The 18,340-nt window shown below is 38.2% G+C and overlaps 1 protein-coding gene across 1 annotated transcript; it reads right to left on the reverse strand.

The window, feature by feature from the left end:
• Positions 1-2,362: 2,362 nt before the first annotated feature.
• LOC103011124 (heat shock cognate 71 kDa protein-like) lies at positions 2,363-4,292 on the reverse strand. The gene is given in 2 exon segments (XM_057551966.1): positions 2,363-3,193; positions 3,195-4,292. Coding segments are annotated over 2 exon segments (1,929 nt in total).
• Positions 4,293-18,340: the final 14,048 nt, after the last annotated feature.

Genomic DNA, 18,340 nt, shown 5'->3' on the forward strand with positions numbered 1-18,340 from the left:
GGTTATCGGATGGACTGTCACACAAATCCCTCCTCAGGGGGATATACTGCATACTCCTTAGATCTCCACTTATTTTTGGTATCCCAGTACTTGTGTTCAAGTCATCATTATTTTACAAAATAATGGCCTCAAGAGTAGTGATGCTGGCAATTCAGATAAGCCAAGGAGAAGCCATAGTAAAGTGCTTTCTCTAAGTGAAAAGGTGAAAGTTCTAACCTTAGTAAGGAAAGAAAAAAAAATTGTTTGCTGAGGTTGCTAAGATCTACTGTAAGAATGAATTTTCTTGGGACTTCCCTGGTGGTCCAGTGGTAAAGAATCTGCTTTACTATGCAGGGGACGCAGATTCGATCCCTGGTCAGGGAACTAAGATCCCACATGCTGCGGAGCAACTAAGCCCGCATGCCACAACTACTGAGCTCGTGTGCCTCAACTAGAGACCGTGTGCCGCAAACTACAGAGCCCACGTGCCCTGGAGCCTGCATGCCACAACTAGAGAAGAGAAAACCCGCACGCCAGAACTAGAGAGAAGCCTGTGCGTCTCAAAGAAAGATCCCGCATGCCTCAACAAAGGTCCCACGTGCCGCAAGTAAGACCTGACACAGCCAAAAATAATTAAATAAATAAAATTTTAAAAAAAAGAATCTTCTATCCATGAAATTGTGAAGAAGGGAAGAGAAATTCCTACTAGTTTTGCTGTCACACCTCAAAATGCAAAAGTTATAGCCACGATGCGTGATGAGTACTTAGTTAAGATGGAAATGGCCTTAAATTTGTACACTCAAACATCTTGAGAGAGAGACCACATTCACACAACTTTTATTACAGTATATTGTTATATTTTCTTCTATTATTAGTTATTGTTGTTAATCTCTTACTGTGCCTAATTTATAAATAAACTTGATCATAGGTATGTACATGAAAATACACAGTAAAATATGGTTGGGTGCTGTCCGCTGATTCAGGCATCCACTGGGGGTCTTGGAACGTATCCCCTGCTGCAGGTAAGTGGGACTACTATACGGTACTGTACTTAAATTCTATCTAGTAAAGCAGTAGCGTGAGGGGATGCCTGTTGTTCACTTAAGCGATACTATGTGTACATGCACACCTGCATGCCGGCGCACACACAGACACACATTACCCTCATCATACAAATCCCTACTCAGGGGCCAGCCACACTGCTCACTCCTTAATTCTCTGTTTATTTTTGGTAACCTGAAAGCTGACACAGTGACCTGCCCTCTCTCTTGTCTACCCAGTTACAAATAAGCAATACCCTTGCCCTCCCATCATCACTTTGTATTAATTCTTCCTCTTTTCTGTCAGGAGCCTTCTGAGTGAAAAATGATTGTTGATATTCTACCAAGCGGTGGAACAAATATGGGCTTTGAGTGGAAAAACCTGTATTTGAATCCATTCCTTTCTGGTTACTAAACACAGAGTAATGCAAAGCCCCAGCAATGTGTCTACCACATCACAGGTATTCAACACATGTTAGTTTACTAGACAAGACTTGGCCCCTGTATGCTTTGGTTTCCTCAGTGGTAAAAGGAAACACTAGTGATCTTAACCCACAGGGGTTTTGTGAGACTAAATGAGGTTATGCTTAGCACAGGGCACAGCGTAATGAGAAGCTAGTCAGTGGTGCCTGCTTCTGTTGTTCTTGTTAATGCCTCACCAGAGATATAGTATATGAGATTCTCGAATGCAACTCTCTTTTTAAAACCAATCCCAAGGTAGATCTGCCTTTCTTAAAATTACATTGTGTATCTAGAAAACACTCCTCTGTTCCTAGAGTCACCCTTGCCACTCTGCAGAGGCCTTAGTGTTCAACCTTGCTGACTTGTTATTCCGGCTCTGCTAAGGCTTTTTTATTTTTTTATTCACCGCATGTCGGTGATGGTGAGTTTTATGTGTCCACTTGGCTAGTTTTTCATTCAGACACTAATAAAGTTGTTCCCTGAAGGTATTTCTGTAGAGATGATTCATATCTTTAAATACTTGACTTTAGGTAAAGGAGGTTATCCTGCTCCTTTAATAACAAATAACTAATAGAGTTTGTTATTATTTAACGGGTAGCATGTTTACATAACTAATATTTATGAATTGCCCCCTTTTTTTTATGGTGCCAATTTTAAATACAGTTTTATTTAAGACATTGTATTTTCCACTTATAATACAGTGCTTGTAAAGTGCAATGTTATTTTCTTTCCCCGTGCACTCATTCCATGTTCAAGCATCAAGAATGCCCAGTTTACTATAGCAGCTCAACTTTAAAACTGCCATGGAATTTGCTACAAATTTGGGTCCTTCAGTGTTTTGTGGAACAATGCTAAACCTATGCTAGGCTGGCTTAATCAACCTATTCAATGGTGGGCCCAGAGGAGGCACCACCAGATGGAGGAGCTCCACCACCAGGGAAGCCCGCAGGCATTCCTCCTGGCATGCCTCCTGCACTCTGATACAGCTTGGTAATGATGGGGTTGCAGACTTTTTCCAGCTCTTTCTGCTGATGTTCAGATTCTTCCTTCTCTGCAGTCTGGTTCTTATCAAGCCAGTTGATTATTGCATTACACTTATCAAGAATCTTCTGTTTGTCCTCATCATTAATCTTGCCTTGAAGTTTCTCATCCTCAACAGTAGCTTTCATGTTGAAAGCATAGGATTCAAGAGAATTCTTTGAAGACACCTTATCCCGCTGCTTCTCATCTTCAGTTTTGTACTTCTCTACTTCCTGAACCATGCGTTCAATGTCTTCCTTGCTCAAATGGCCCTTGTCATTAGTGATGGTAATCTTGTTCTCTTTTCCTGTGCTCTGATCCACAGCAGAGACGTTGAGGATGCCTTTGGCATCAGTATCAAAAGTAACTTCAATCTGAGGAACACCATGGGGGGCAGGAGGTATGCCTGTGAGTTCAAACTTGCCAAGCAGGTTGTTATCCTTGGTCATGGCACGCTCACCTTCATAAACCCGAATGAGTACACCGAGCTGGTTGTCAGAGTAGGTTGTGAAGGTCTGCATCTGCGTCTGCTTGGTGGGAATGGTGGTGTTGCGCTTGATGAGGACAGTCATGACTCCACCCGCAGTTTCAATTCCAAGGGAAAGAGGAGTGACATCCAACAGCAGCAAGTCTTGAACATTTTCAGATTTGTGTCCAGATAGAATGGCTGCCTGGACAGCTGCACCGTAAGCAAACAGCCTCGTCAGGGTTGATGCTCTTATTCAGTTCTTTCCCATTGAAGTCCTGTAGAAGTTTCTGAATCTTGGGGATGTGGGTTGAACCACCCACCAGGACAGTATCATGGATCTGAGACTTGTCTAGCTTGGCATCCTGAAGGGCTTTCTCCACAGGGTCCAGTGTGTCACGGAACAGGTCAGCATTCAGTTCTTCAAATCGGGCACGGGTAATTGAGGTATAGAAGTCGATTCCTTCATAGAGGGAATCAGTCTCAGTACTGGCCTGGGTGCTGGAAGAGAGAGTGCACCTAGCACGCTCACAAGCAGTATGAAGGCGACGGACAGCCCTCTTGTTCTCACTGGTGTCCTTCTTGTGCTTGTGCTTGAACTCTGCAATAAAATGGTTGACCATTCGGTTGTCAAAGTCCTCTCCACCTAAGTGGGTATCTGTAGATTTGACCTCAAAGATTCCATCCTCAATAGTGAGAGTTGACACATCAAACGTGCCACCACCTAAATCAAAGATCAGCACATTTCTTTCTGCTCCGACCTTTTCGTCTAAGCCATAGGCAACAGCAGCAGCAGTTGGCTCGTTGATTCGAAGTACATTGAGCCCAGCAATAGTTCCAGCATCTTTGGTCTCAGCCTGACGCTGAGAATCATTAAAGTAAGCGGGTACTGTGACAGCAGCATGGGTAACAGTCTTCCCAGGGTGGGCTTCTGCTATTTCCTTCATCTTTGTCAAAACCATGGATGACACCTCCTCTGGATAGAAACTTTCTGTCTCTCCCTTGTATTCTACTCGAACCTTAGGCCTGCTTGCATCATTCACCACCATGAAGGGCCAGTGCTTCATATCAGACTGGACAACAGCATCGTCAGGTCTTCGTGCAGTGAGGCATTTGGCATCAGAAACCGTGTTGGTGGGATTCATTGCAACTTGGTTCTTTGCAGCGTCACCGATCAATCGTTTGGTATCAGTAAAGGCGGCATAGCTTGGGGTAGTTCGGTTCCCCTGATCATTGGCAATTATTTCCACTTTTCCATGCTGGAAGACACCCACACAAGAATAGGTGGTGCCAAGATCAATGCCAACTGCAGGTCCCTTAGGCATGGTTGCTGGAGCTTAGGCCCAGGTCTGCTGCAGGAGAAAACGGCAATCTGGAAAGCTGCCGCCGCATTCAATGAGCTTGCCCCATATTAACAGGCATTACTGAGTGCCTACCTAATACGTCCTGAGGAGTACTAATTCTCTGATCTTAGAATCTTCATTAATTAACCTAATAATACTATGACTATAGAGAGCAAGGATCTACAACTTGTGTGTGTGTGTGTGTGTGTGTGTGTGTGTGTGTGTGTGTGTGTGGTTCGTTCTGTTTGGTCATTTGCCCTCACATGCCTTCCTCCAGCATCTTTCTTCCTACATCTCAGGTCTCTACATTCTATCCTTGGTCACTTCTCCCTCTCTGTATTTCTTGGCATTCAAATTTCCTTCATTACTTCCTACTTTTTTTTTTTTTCTGTTATTCCTTTTCTTCCTTGAGACAGTTTCACAAGCATCTTCACCATCTCTTCTCTAAGCAGATGATCAACCCCAGAGGGAAGATCCTATCACAAGCCATCATTTTCCCTGGGCTCTGGGCTACAGTTTGTCAGTTTGTACGCCTGCATTTGTTGGTTCAGCATGGTACTTTGTGTGGCAAGCATTGTTGTCTTTTAATTCTACCTAGCGCTGGAAGTCATTTCCTGTTTCAGAAGAATCCCCAGCTCCCTGTTCATAGAGGTGGTGAGCATATGAACTCAGCTCACCCACTGTCCACAACTTCAGGGCATTTAGACTCCTGAAGGCACTCAGACACTGAGAGAGTTTGGTTCTCCCTCTGTGATGGAGAGCAGGCAGAGGGCAGTGAAGCAGCTCTTGTAGGATTTACAGTTGACGGCCCAAGCAGATCATGGCTGGAGTCTGAATCTGCTGTGTTCTCTTTTCAGAGTTTGGTTCTTCACACTTTTGATGAGTTCTGTGAGCTATGCAAGACCTTTCCAGTGTGTTCCTTTTCTGCTCAATTTAGCCAGTATTGTTTCTGTTGTTTGTAATCAGGAACTGTGACTGCCTAGAACACTTTAAATGGGTTATGTCGTTTTAACTGTGGTGTCTCTGCTAAGTGATGTGGGAGGATAAGGGTGGATGGGCAGGCACTATGTCTGCAGTTTGAAAAGGCCTCTTTACCCCTGGATATCCTGATCCAGAGACCTGTACCACTTGGCTTGCTTAATAAATGGTAGTAACTTGATAACTGATTGAGTTTCTAGAAACTTTGCCAGTGGTTTGCTGAGAGGGTGATGGGCAAACATTCCTAGGACCACTCTGCCATGGGTTCCCTGATGTATTATTATCAAGTTACTCTTTGTGCCTACGAAGTGAGAATAAGTCAGTTCCCAACCTAGCTGAGAAACGTGTGAAATTACAAATGAGTGAATATGTGTGATGAACTTGCAACCCCATGAAAGAAATGACATAGAAATGACAGGTCCTTGTACTGTTAGTCATTCATCAAAAAATTATAAGAATTACTTTTTCTATCATAAAATTAGTAAATGTCTAGACCATAAAACTTAGAACATATAGAATATCATAAAGGAGAAATAATAATTTGTAATTCCAGGACTTAGAGTTAATATTTTGTATAGTCACTAAAAGCTTTCCAAAGGCAGCAATATTTCTTTGCTGTTCTGATTACAGAATCATATGAAGGTTTGAGAATTAAGTTCATAGTTTTTAATTCACGTAGAAATTTCCTTGATGTATTAATCTAGAGACTATTGGGGAAGGGAAAATTTCCCCCCTATCCTTTTTGGTTCTTTTGGCTAGTCTAATAATTAAATTGACACAAGGCATATTAACAGGACAAAAAATTAATTTCATATGTATAAAGGCCTTATAGGTATATGACTCAAAGTAGTGACTAAAGCAGGTACCTTTTTTACCAAGAAACAATAAATTTGTGAGGAATTGACAAGAAAAATAAGTTTGGGCTTGCAAGAAACAAGGTTTGTTTATACAGCCTTCTCAGATTTGAATTCCCCATCTCTGGTGATAAGGATGTCTCTGTACCTCCTGGTACAGGGAAGTTACCTTTCACATGGGAGATTTATTTTCTTCTTTCAGGGGGGCAAAGGAGGGTCAGAGTATCCTTCTTGCATTGGCTGTTTCTTAAGTAACTTTAATTTAAACTAATCAGTACACCAAGTGGCATATTGGGGGTGGTCTGCTCTGATCCCCATCATGGCCAGATTATGATTCTAGAGAATGAGTAGATATTAGTCAGTGTTCTTTGGTCAGTGTTTGGTGCTCCAAGCAAAGAGCAGGGCAGAAAGCCAAGGTCTGTGGATGTGGAGAAATGGGTTTTGTCCAGGGATGTGGACATGGTTCAGGGTGGCTGGAGGTCAGTGGAGAAGTGGGTCAGTAGGCAGGTATTCCTTCACAGATGGCTCAGACGTTTAAATTTTATCCTGAAACTAGAGAAGATCTTTATAAGGACTCACAGCAGAAGAATGAGTTAATCAGATCTGCTTTCTTGAAATCTGATTCATCAGCAGTTTGATTCATCAGAGAGGACTGGGGATGAAGAGTAGGGCAAGACCACAAGCAGCCTACTCCGTTGCAATAGTCTAGCAGCAGAGCCAAGACTAGAAACAAAAGCAGTGGTGGTGGCATGGAGATAAGGAAAAGACTATAGCATCACTGAGTAAGGGAAACCAGACAACTCGCTGACTATTTGGGTATCAGGAGTGAGTATAAGGAGTGAAGAAGGCCACCTTACTAAGCTATGTGGTTGGTCACCATGTGCTTAATCACAGAAGTAAAAGAAAGACGCTTTCACATCTACTCTAAAATTTACTCTCTTAGCCACGTCTCTGAATAATGAGACTGGGAGGAAAAGGCAATGGTTAAACTCACATTCTCACCTACCCTGTTCTTTCTTGGTTCCATTCAGGAGCTCTCAACTTTTTCCAGAGGAAAGTAATAAACCAAGTTCATACTAAGATGTTGCAAAGAGGTTTCAGTCAATGTGGACCAAGGATTACCTGCATGAAAATCTCAAAGGGGCAGGGCTGGATATCTGCATTTTAACAGGCATCCAAGATGATTTTTATGCCCAGTAAATTTTGGTAACCACCGTGACAGAGACTTAACATCTCACCTCTCCCAAGAGTATTTTAAGAGAGGAACACAAAACAAAATAATCCAATTCAATAGGTGTTTATTCAGTATATCTAATGCCTTTGCTAAACACTGTCTGCTCTTCCAGATTATATCTATCTACAGGGGAACAGATGGGAAGGGAGAGAGCGAGGGACAGAAAGATCTGCCCACAGGTCAAATAAGTAAATAACTAACGCTAGAATTTAGATATTCCTCTGCAGGTCAGGAGAAGAGATATTTTTACAGTACGAATGAGTTAATTCCTCTCAGGAAGCCTTAAATCCTAATCCTTGGGTGAATGCCTACTCTCTTTCCACCACACATAAACGCTGTCTTTCCAGGAGAACTCAGAAAATAAGTTTTTGTAATTTTTTAAAGTAAATCTTAGAGATTTCCCCCAACTATTGTTAGAGCCACAAATAGGACCCACCCCAACCCTTCCATAAGCTTTTATTGCCTTTGTATTTGCCATTGTAAATGGTTTTATAGTGTTGTTCTAGATAGTCTAAACATAATTGATTTTAACAAGGAATTGGCAATAAAGCTCATATCAATCCTTTTGGTTTAAGTGAAAATTCATAAAAAGTGAACTAAGAGATGTAAAAAATAGATTAAATCTTGGAAACCAATGTATGATCTAAAATAAAAATTCCGTATCACAAAACAATTACCTCCAATGATTTAAAAGGGAAAATTTAAAAGTCTGATAATTTCATTCTTAGCTAGATGGGAAAAAGTTGAACACACTGTACTGACAGTGTTTAAACCAGAAAACATATTCAACATCTGTTTAACCTCAATTGGAAAGAGAGCTCCTTGAAAGTATTTTTTATGCCTTTTAGATTGCTTCATATCATCGAGAGACTCCATTTCCACTATATATAACTACCTATTGAATGTGATGAACAGCTTTACAGGGGGATTGGGCTATAGCTGAAAATACAGAAAATTCAATAGATATAAAAACCTGGCTTAGTTTTCATTGCTATTGTAATAGAGTAATGCTAGATCATTTTAGGTTAATAGAGCAAAGTATTTTTAGAAACTTCTGGACCTTAAATAGGTTCTAAAGCAGTAGAAATAAGATTTGAGAACTTTAAAAAAATCGGAAAAGATTCACATTTACAGCTTTGTCATAATGTGAAAGCAAGCATTAGAAAAAAATTTGGCTTATTATGATTTTTAAACAGTAAACCCTTTATTGAGTATAAGCTGAGCTCGACAAAGAAAACTTATTTCAAGAGTAATAGCTGATTTTCTGTAACATTAATATGAGCATCCATATCTAGCACCCTCCCTCCCAGTTGACTAGTGAAATGGAAAATAGAATATAAGGATGGGGAAAGCTTTATCAAGTGGAAATTAGGAGAATGAGATATTCATGCCCAGAAACTTTGAGCAATTTCTGCAAGGTAAGTACAGACATAATGTAGCTAAGAAAGGGAAAGACAATTTGTAAATTCCCACCTATGAAGTCATAACGTAAGTACAAGAGATTCCAACATCCTCCTACCCCACCCCACGCCAGTGCCACACGGTCATCCCTAACTCATAGGGGCAAAGGCTGGAGGCAAACCCCCATATGGCTGTGTCCGCTTTAGCTGGGGAAGCCTTGGCGATGCTCACTCGTCCACCCCCCATACAAACACACTTGATGTGGACTACCAAGTCAGGCAGAGAGCTGGCATTTGGCCGTGGTCACCTTGCATTAAGAGGAAGTGGACAAGGTTTAGCATACAGGAGAAATGAGGGTTGGAGCAGAATACTCCAGCACATTTCTGGCTGCCATATCTAAGAAGAGAAAGACACCTTCAATCAAAAGTAAAGTTTTCTGCTGCTGCTGCCTCAGTCTCAGGTGCCTTCCAGACTGGTCCCAGAGAAGGGAGATTCTGAAATAGCAAAGTATCACTATAGCAATTCTGAATTTTCTTTTTCTTCTTTTATCTAGACCTGTCAGGTTAGAGTAGGAATCCAAGCACTCTTACAAAACCAGTCTCAGCTCCTGCCTAGACAATAATGGAACTTCCTCTGTACTAATTGTAATGATGTTGATTATGATGGTGATGAGAACAGTGACTATAATGGCAACTACCATTCATTAACTAATTACCATGTGCATGACACTGTGCTAAACTCTTTCTGGTATTAAATCAGTTAATTATAACTGAATTTAATAAATAATCATATTTTTAATGATCATAATCATACTTTTTATAGTATGTGCCATTATTAGGAATATTTTATAAATGAGGACTCTGAGCTTAGAGAGACTTACTAACTTGCCCAAGCTTGTTTATCTAGAGAGAAACTGAGTTAGGATTTGAATTTAGGGTGAGAAAACAGAGAAACGTCGATGAATTTAAGAGACGGTAGGTATCTACTCTGAGAAATCAGAGCAAACAAGAGAATGAAGAATACAAAAGTTTGAAAAATCTCTAACTCATGTTCTTTAAAGGATACTATGTTTATAAAGTTAGAGGAAGCAAACATGAAATGAGACTAATCTAAGATCTGAAAGACCTGAATGTAGTTTAAAAGAAATAAAAAGATTGCTTCCATACGAATTTTAAAATTTTTTGTTCTAGTTCTGTGAAAAATGCCGTTGGTAATTTGATAGGGATTGCATTGAATCTGTAGATTGCCTTGGGTAGTATAGTCATTTTAACAATATTGATTCTTCCAATCCAAGAACATGGTACATCTCTCCATCTGTTTGTGTCACCTTCAATTTCTTTCATCAGCGTCTTATAGTTTTTGGAGTACAGGTCTTTTGCCTCCTTAGGTAGGTTTATTCCTAAGTGTTTCATTCTTTTTTGATGCAGTGGTAAATGGGGTTGTTTCCTTAATTTCTCTTTCTGATATTTCATTGTTTGTGTATAGAAGCAACAGATTTCTGTATATTAATTTTGTATCCTGCAACTTTACCAAATTCATTGATGAGCTCTAATAGTTTTCTGGTAGTCTTTAGGATTTTCTGTGTATAGTAGTAATACGTCATCTGCAAACAGTGACAGTTTTACTTCTTTTCCAACTTGGATTCCCTTTATTTCTTTTTCTTCTCTGATTGCTATGTCTAGGACTTCCAAAACTATGTCGAATAAAAGTGGTGAGAGTGGGCATCCTTGTCTCGTTCCTGATTTTGGAGGAAATGCTTTCAGCTTTTCACCATTGAGTATGATGTTAGCTGTGGGATCATATATATGGCCTTTATTATGTTGAAGTATGTTCCCTCTATACCCACTTTCTGAAGAGTTTTTATCATAAATGGATGTTGACTTTTATGAAAACCTTTTCCTGCATCTATTGGGATGATCATATGGTCTTCTTCAGTTTGTGAATATGGTGTATCACATTGATTGATTTGTGGATATTGAAAAATCCTTGCATGCCTGGGATAAATCCCACTTGATCATGGTGTATGATTTTTTTTTAATGTATTGTTGGAGTCAGTTTGCTAGTATTTTGTTGAGGATTTTTGTGTGTGTGTTCATCAGTGATATATGCCCGTAATTTTCTTTTTCTATGGCATCTTTGTCTGGCTTTGGTATCAGGGTGATGGTGGCCTCACTGAATGAGTTTGGAAGTGTTCCTTCCTCTGCAATTTTTTTAGAATAGTTTTATGATAGGTGTTAACTCTTCTCTAAATTTTTGGTACAATTCACCTGTGAAGCCATCTGGTCCTGGACTTTTGCTTGTTGGGAGTTTTTTAATTACTTATTCAATTTCAGTACTGGTAATTGATCTATTCATATTTTCTATTTTTTGCTGATTCAGTCTTGGGAGATTGTAAATGAAAAAAGATTGCTAAATGAAGGCACAATGGAGGCAGGACACATTAGGTTAGATAAAATTAAACCAATACTATAGAAAATAAGTGTAAGAATTCTCCCAAAATTTAGGAAAAGAAGTAAAATAATGAGAGAAAAGATAAGAGACCCAAAGAACAGATCTGAGAGATGTAACATACAAAATAGGAATCTAAGGAGTAAAGAACTGAGCAGATAGAGAAAACAACAATAAATAAGAAGAAGAAAGTTTTCCTTAAAAAAGATTTTTGTCTTCAAGGCAAAAGAATTAGAAAAGTTATAGACAGGAAACAAAGATTTCCTACCAAAAGTGAACAAACAAACAAAAAAGGATAGTCTAGCAGAGAGAAAGAGAGAGGGGAAAGATCATTAGTAACAATCTAGAGGGTGAAAGAAATAAAAGACTGTGACTTGAACTGTCAAGTTGCTGTTTATGAACCGGGGTAACTGAAAGTTATTCTCATATATGGAAGGATCTAGAAAATCACACAAAAGGGCCCTTCCTAAAAACAAAAACAAAAACTCTCAATCAGTTCTTTAGGCTAAGATTTTAATCAAAATAGACAACACAGGGGCTTCCCTGGTGGCGCAGTGGTTGAGAATCTGCCTGCCAATGCAGGGGACTCGGGTTCGAGCCCTGGTCTGGGAAGATCCCACATGCCGCGGAGCAACTAGCTCCGTGAGCCACAATTGCTGAGCCTGCGCGTCTGGAGCCTGTGCTCCGCCACAAGAGAGGCCGTGACAGTGAGAGGCCCGCGCACCGCGATGAAGAGTGGCCCCCACTTGCCACAACTAGAGAAAGCCCTCGCACAGAAACGAAGACCCAACACAGCCATAAATGGATACATAAATAAATAAATAAAATTAAAAAAAAAAAAAAAAAAAGATAATCTTCCCTTAAAAAAAAAAAAAAAAAAATAGACAACACAGGAACAGGGAGCTAGTAACATTAAGAAAATTATTAATGTACAACAAAACCAGTGGAACATAAATGTTGTGATAACTATAATGCATTGATTTTTCTATTACAGTAACAAATCACCACAAACTTAGTAGCTTAAACAACACAAATTTATTTTTTTACAATTCTGCAAGTTAAAAGTCTGACATGTGTCTCTTTGGGCTAATATCAAGGTGTCAGCAGAGGAAGTTTGTTTCCTTGCCTTTTCCAGCTTTTAGAGGCTGTCAGCATTCTTTAGCTGATGGTCTCCTTCCTCCATCTTTAAAGCCAGCAACGTTGCATTGTTTGGGCCATTCCTCTATAGTCACATCTCCCTCTGACTCTCTTCTTATGCCTCCCTCTTTTTAAGGACACTTGTGATTAGATTGGGCCCACAAGGATAACCAGGAAAATCTTGCCGTCTCAAGTTCCTTAACTAAATTGCATCTACGAAGTCCCTTTTGCTATGTAAGGTAACATATTCACAGTTTCCAGGAATTTGTTCTAATTGGAGGGGAGGGGAATTTTCTGCCTATCACATGGTAATAAAACAATGTAAACATCAAACCTATTCTGAAATTACTGTAAAAATTAGTATTTTAACTCTTGTTCTAAGGTTTCATGATTATGTGTTTTCCTCATATATTTCTTTTGACTCTGGCCTTAAATGTTGCTATTCTTGATTTTGCAAACAGACTTCTAAATTCCTATCTTTGGCTTTTGAAACCTGACACTGATTTTAGTTTCTTCTTCTGAGTTGAAGTGAGTATAGGACCGCTCTATGGGAGCGCATTATATAATATTACACTCCTATGTAAAATCTACAGATAGAGATAAAATTAAAATGCTTATTATCTCCACTGTTCCACCCTTGGATGGGTGTGTGAAAGAAGGGAGATGGGGGTTGATATACTTACAGAAAAATGAAGACATTCAGGAGAGCCAAACTTTAGAGTATGGGGAGGGTAATACAAACTCATATATAAAATATAAACTAAATATAAATTACAAGATGATTCTTAGATTTTTTTGGGGTTTGGTCTATATTTGAAGCATGAAGTTATGATTTTTAAAACTATAAAGTGATAGACAAAGTTTATATGCATATAAAATATAGACATATACATATATATTTACACATGTGTATGTAGATATGCATACAACATATCTGTAAGTTATCAAGAAATAAATAAGCTTTCACCTCAGAGAAGCTGTTACTTGAAGCAATTTTTACACGCTGTTGCGCAAAGGGTAGAGCTAAGAGGAATGTAAATATAAGTTATGCTTGAAAACCTGCTATGGCTAAAACCCTGAATTCTTTTTAAGTGATGAAAGAAAAATGGGATTACAGTAGATATTTACAATCCAGTTTTTTAAAAGTAGTGTTAATGTCTGCCTGTTAAAGGAGGTCATTATTTGTAACCTAAATCTGTTGATGTTTTTGTTGGACATTGATTCATTAAAAGAAAATTCATAGGCAAGACATTCCTGCCAGTTGTCTGAAAAGCAAATTGAAATAAATTGGCAGGAGGGGTTTAGGCATGGATGAGAACTCTGCTTGCCTGCTTCCTTTCCAACATGGGAAAAATTTGCGACATTATTTCTAAACTGGAAATTTTGATCAGATTATACCCAGGCTTCTGAATTTTAAAAAAGTAACTATACAAGGAAAGTATTGGCAGGAATTTTAAACTATTACATATATTTGAATGAAGTATATAACTAGATCTATTAAATTCAAAACCACATTTTAAGAACGATATGAATGAACTCCCAGGTAGTTGTAATTGAGGTGGTGGGAACCATGCCGTAAAACAAATGAGTGAATGAGTGGGAAAAGTTTCATTTCAAAAAAATAAGTCTAAGAAGAACGTGGAGCAGACTTATTCCATGTTGCCCTCTGGGTTAGGTACCTCCTAATTGCCACTTCAGACCCCGTCTCTACCTTTCTAGACCCTGGGGCCTACAATTCCTGCAATTTCTATACTCTACAATTTCAAGACCAGGGTTGGCAAACTTTCTATAAAGGACCAGATAGCAAATATTTAGGCTTTGTAGGCCATATGGCTTCTGTTACAAATACTCACCTCTGCTGCTGTAGCACAAAATCAGTTATAGGCCAACCTTATATATTAAAAAAGGCTGTAAGCAAAAAAAAAAATCTGTGGGCCTGTTCTAGACTCCAGCCTTCAACTCCCTATAGGTACATGAGGCTGGGGGGTATGTGGTTTATAGACCACAAGCCTTGTGATATGAGGAGATCTTAGAAAATAGGATTCTTAGGGTACGGGGGGAAAATATCACAAATAGTACAAAGATAGAGCTCCCTTTCAAATCATAAGAAAACTATCAGACCTGTGAAAGGACTCAGTTGTCTGGAAAAACAGGGAATCATTCTGAGGAATTATTTTTTAAGGCCCCCAAAATAGAAGTTTATTTATGAAATAAGAAAAGAAAACATGGTAAGGGGCAGTATCATTGACAACCCTCCAATTCTAAGGCCAGAGACAACCCTGCTTAAGAATGAAGCTGGAGCAGGACAACAGAGAATCCCCCTACCACTGTTGTCATAAGGTTAGAAAGTACCAAATAACAAGCAGCACATATCTGTCCCTGAGAAAGAGCTAAGAAAATTGAGATACAAGCACAAAGGGAAGGCTGAGAGCTGAAGGTGGGACAAGAGCATTGAGGAAAAACCTCTGGCTACACAGCTCCCAAGATTAACGCGAGATAACTCTGAAGGGGACAGTAGCAGCAGCAAAAATCAAACCAGCTCAGAGACTGCATAAAGTGATCCAACCTCCCACACTACTGGTCTAACAGAAGAGGCATACCCATTCCCAGGCATAAATATTATGTGACTCAGTTCCTACTTATGCTACACACAATAACGGGCATTCAAAAAAAAAAAAAAATGAGACACAAGCAAGAAAAAAGAACCCACTGTCAAGAGACAAAGCAAGTAACAGAACCAGACTCAGAAATGACCCAATCATTGGAAATATCAAACAGGGAATTTTAAATACTATCATTTATAAATAATAACATTATTATAGTGGAAAACATAGTCAACAGGCCTGAACAGATATGGAATTTAACAAAAAAGATGTAAGCTATAAGAAATAGTCAAATAGAAATTCTAGAAATACCTTCCAAAAATGAAATAGAATTTTTGAGACTAAAGAATGAGTGAATGAATGAATGAATGAATGAAAAGAGAATTTAATATCAGCAGACCTACACCACAGGAAATTTAAAAAGAAAACAATCCACAGGTCTCTAGGCAAAAGGAATATGATACTGGACAGAAACATGGATCTATACAAATATGTGTAAATGAAGAATTCTAAGAGCAGTTAAAGTGCAGGTAAATATAAAAACCATTTTTCCTCACTTGCATTTGCTCCAGAAAATAATTGAATGTCTAAAGAAAAACTAGTAGTTATGCATTAGGGTTTATGGCATATATAAATGTATCATGGATGACATCATTTACATCATTGGCAGTATGCTGTTTTAAGAATTGCACTCTAAATAAAGCAGCATAATATTTGGAGTATACTGTTATTAACTAATGATGTACATTGAAAGCCCAGGGGCAACCACTACATTTTTTAAAAGAGGTATATATAATGTAATCATGGAGATAAAATAGAATTGTGTAAATTAATCAAAAGTAAGCCATGAAAAAGAGACAAGAACAGATGGAACAAATGGAAAACAAATAGCAAGATGGTGGATTTTAATTAAACTGTATCAGTATTTAGTCTTTTAAAAAATGGCTTAAATACACCAATTAAAAGACAGAGACTGTCAGATTGGATAATGTCTTAGTCTGTTCAGGCTGCTATAACAAAATACCGTAGACCAGGTGGCTTATATAAAACAGAAATTTATTTCTCACCGTTCTGGAGACTGGGAGTTCAAGATCAAGGCACTGGCAGATTTAGTGTCTGGTGGAGAGCCCGCTTCCTGGTTCCTAGATAGTTGTCTTCTCACTATGTCCTCACATGGCGGAAGGGGTGAGTGAGCTCTCGGGGGTCTCTTTTATGAGGTCACTAATCTTATTCATGAGGGCTCTGCCCTCATGACCTAATCACCTAAGGCCCTGCCTCCTAATACTGTCACATTGAGGGTTAGGATTTCAACATATGAATTAGAGGGTGGGAGGTGGCACATTCAATTTATAGTAGATAAAAAGCAAGACCCAACTTTATTCTGTCTAGATGAAAACATTTAAATATAAAGAGATATGTAGATTAAAAGCAAAAGAATGCAAAAGTGTATGCTGTGCCAACACTAATCAAAAGAAAGCTGGAGTGACTAGATTAATATCAGACAAAATAGACTTCAGATCAAGGAATACTACCAGGAACAAAAGAAGGACATTACATCATGATAAAGGATGCAATTAAATAATAAGACATAGCATTCCTAAATGTGTATGCATTTAACAACAAAACCTCAAATTACATGAAGCAAAAACTGATAGAATTGAAAGGAGAAATAGACAAATCCACAATTAGTTTCAGAGACTTCAATGCTTCTCTCTCAAAAGTCAATAGAAAAGTAGACAAACTGTAAAGATACAGAAGATTTGAAAAACACTATCACCTAACTTCATCTAATTAACATTTATAGAATGCTTAGCAATAACATTAGCAGAGTACACATTTGTTTCAAGTACTCATGGAACATTCACCATATTCTGATACATAAATCAAATATTAACAATTTTAAAAGAATTTAAATCATATAACGTGTTATCCATAACAGAAGTCAACTAGAAATCAGTAAAGACATTTGCAAAATATCCTAACATCTAGAAATTAGATAATACACTGTTTTAAACAATTCATGAGGCAAAGAAGTCACAAGGGAAGTCACAAAATACTTTGAATTGAATAAAAATCAAAACATCACATCAAATGTTGTGGGATGTTGCTTAAGTAGTGCTTAGAGAAAAATCTAGACATGAAATGCTTACATTAGGAAAGAGGGAAGGTCTTAAATCTATTATCTAGGTTTCTACCTTAAGAAATTATGAAAAGAAGAGCAAATTAACCCTACGGAAAAAGGGGAGAAAATTACGTTTAATCAGAAGCATAAAAACAATAGAATGAAATTAAAAACTGGGTGTTTTTTTGACAGATCAATAAAATGATAAAACTCAAGCCAGGCTGATCAGGAAAAAAAGAGAGAAGACACAAATAACCAACACCTGGAATGAGTAAGGGACATCACTGTAGAACCTATAGATATTAAAAGGATAATAACAGGCTATCAGTCCTTAAATTTGACAGCTTAAAAGAAATGAACAAATCCCTTACAAGACACAAACTACCAAAGCACACTGAAGAAGAAACAGATAATGTGATTAGTCTGACATCTATTAAAGAAATTAAATTTGTACTTAAGAAGTTTCTAAATAATAACACTCCACGCCTAGATGTTCTCACTTATAAATTCTATCATACATTTAAGGAAAAAATTACAATTCTACAAAACTTTTCAAAGAAATAGAAGTTAAAAGAACACTCTTGTTTTATGAGGCCAGTATTACCCTGATATCAAAACCACTTAGAGTACAAGAAAAGAAAACTATAGAATAGCCTTCATGAATATACACACACACACACACACACACACACACACACACACACATTTTTTTTTAGGTGACAGGATCAAGTGAGATTTGCCCCAAGAATGCAAGCCTAATTCAACATTTCAAAATGAATCAAAAGGCAAAGCTATGTTGATGAAAAACCAATCATTGGTTGCCAGGGGCTAGGCTGGGGCTTGGGGTAGAAACTGACTACAAAGGGGCCTGAAATAACTTTTAGTAGGGGTGAAACTTTACATATCTTGATGGTTATGGCAGTTACATGAGTTTATACATTTGTCAAAACTCATAGATTTATACACTAAAAAAGGTGAATATTGTATGTAAATTATACCTCAGTGAATCTAACCTCAAAAAAAAAATTGTCACCCTACATTCAAGCAAAATAAGAACAAATTTATTTATTTCCTCAAATATTTCTTGAATGTTTGCTATGTAAGTGACACTGTTTGAGGGCTACTATCTAGATATACCTTTTTCTTTTCATTTTCTTTTAAGTATAATGTGAGTTGTGTGTGACATATTGATTTTTTTCCAGTAAATATTTTCATTGACATAAAATACTACCTTAATGGCCCAATTAAAGTAT

Source organism: Balaenoptera acutorostrata, chromosome 8 (assembly GCF_949987535.1).
Source record: "Balaenoptera acutorostrata chromosome 8, mBalAcu1.1, whole genome shotgun sequence".
In the NCBI taxonomy this organism is placed as follows: domain Eukaryota; kingdom Metazoa; phylum Chordata; class Mammalia; order Artiodactyla; family Balaenopteridae; genus Balaenoptera; species Balaenoptera acutorostrata.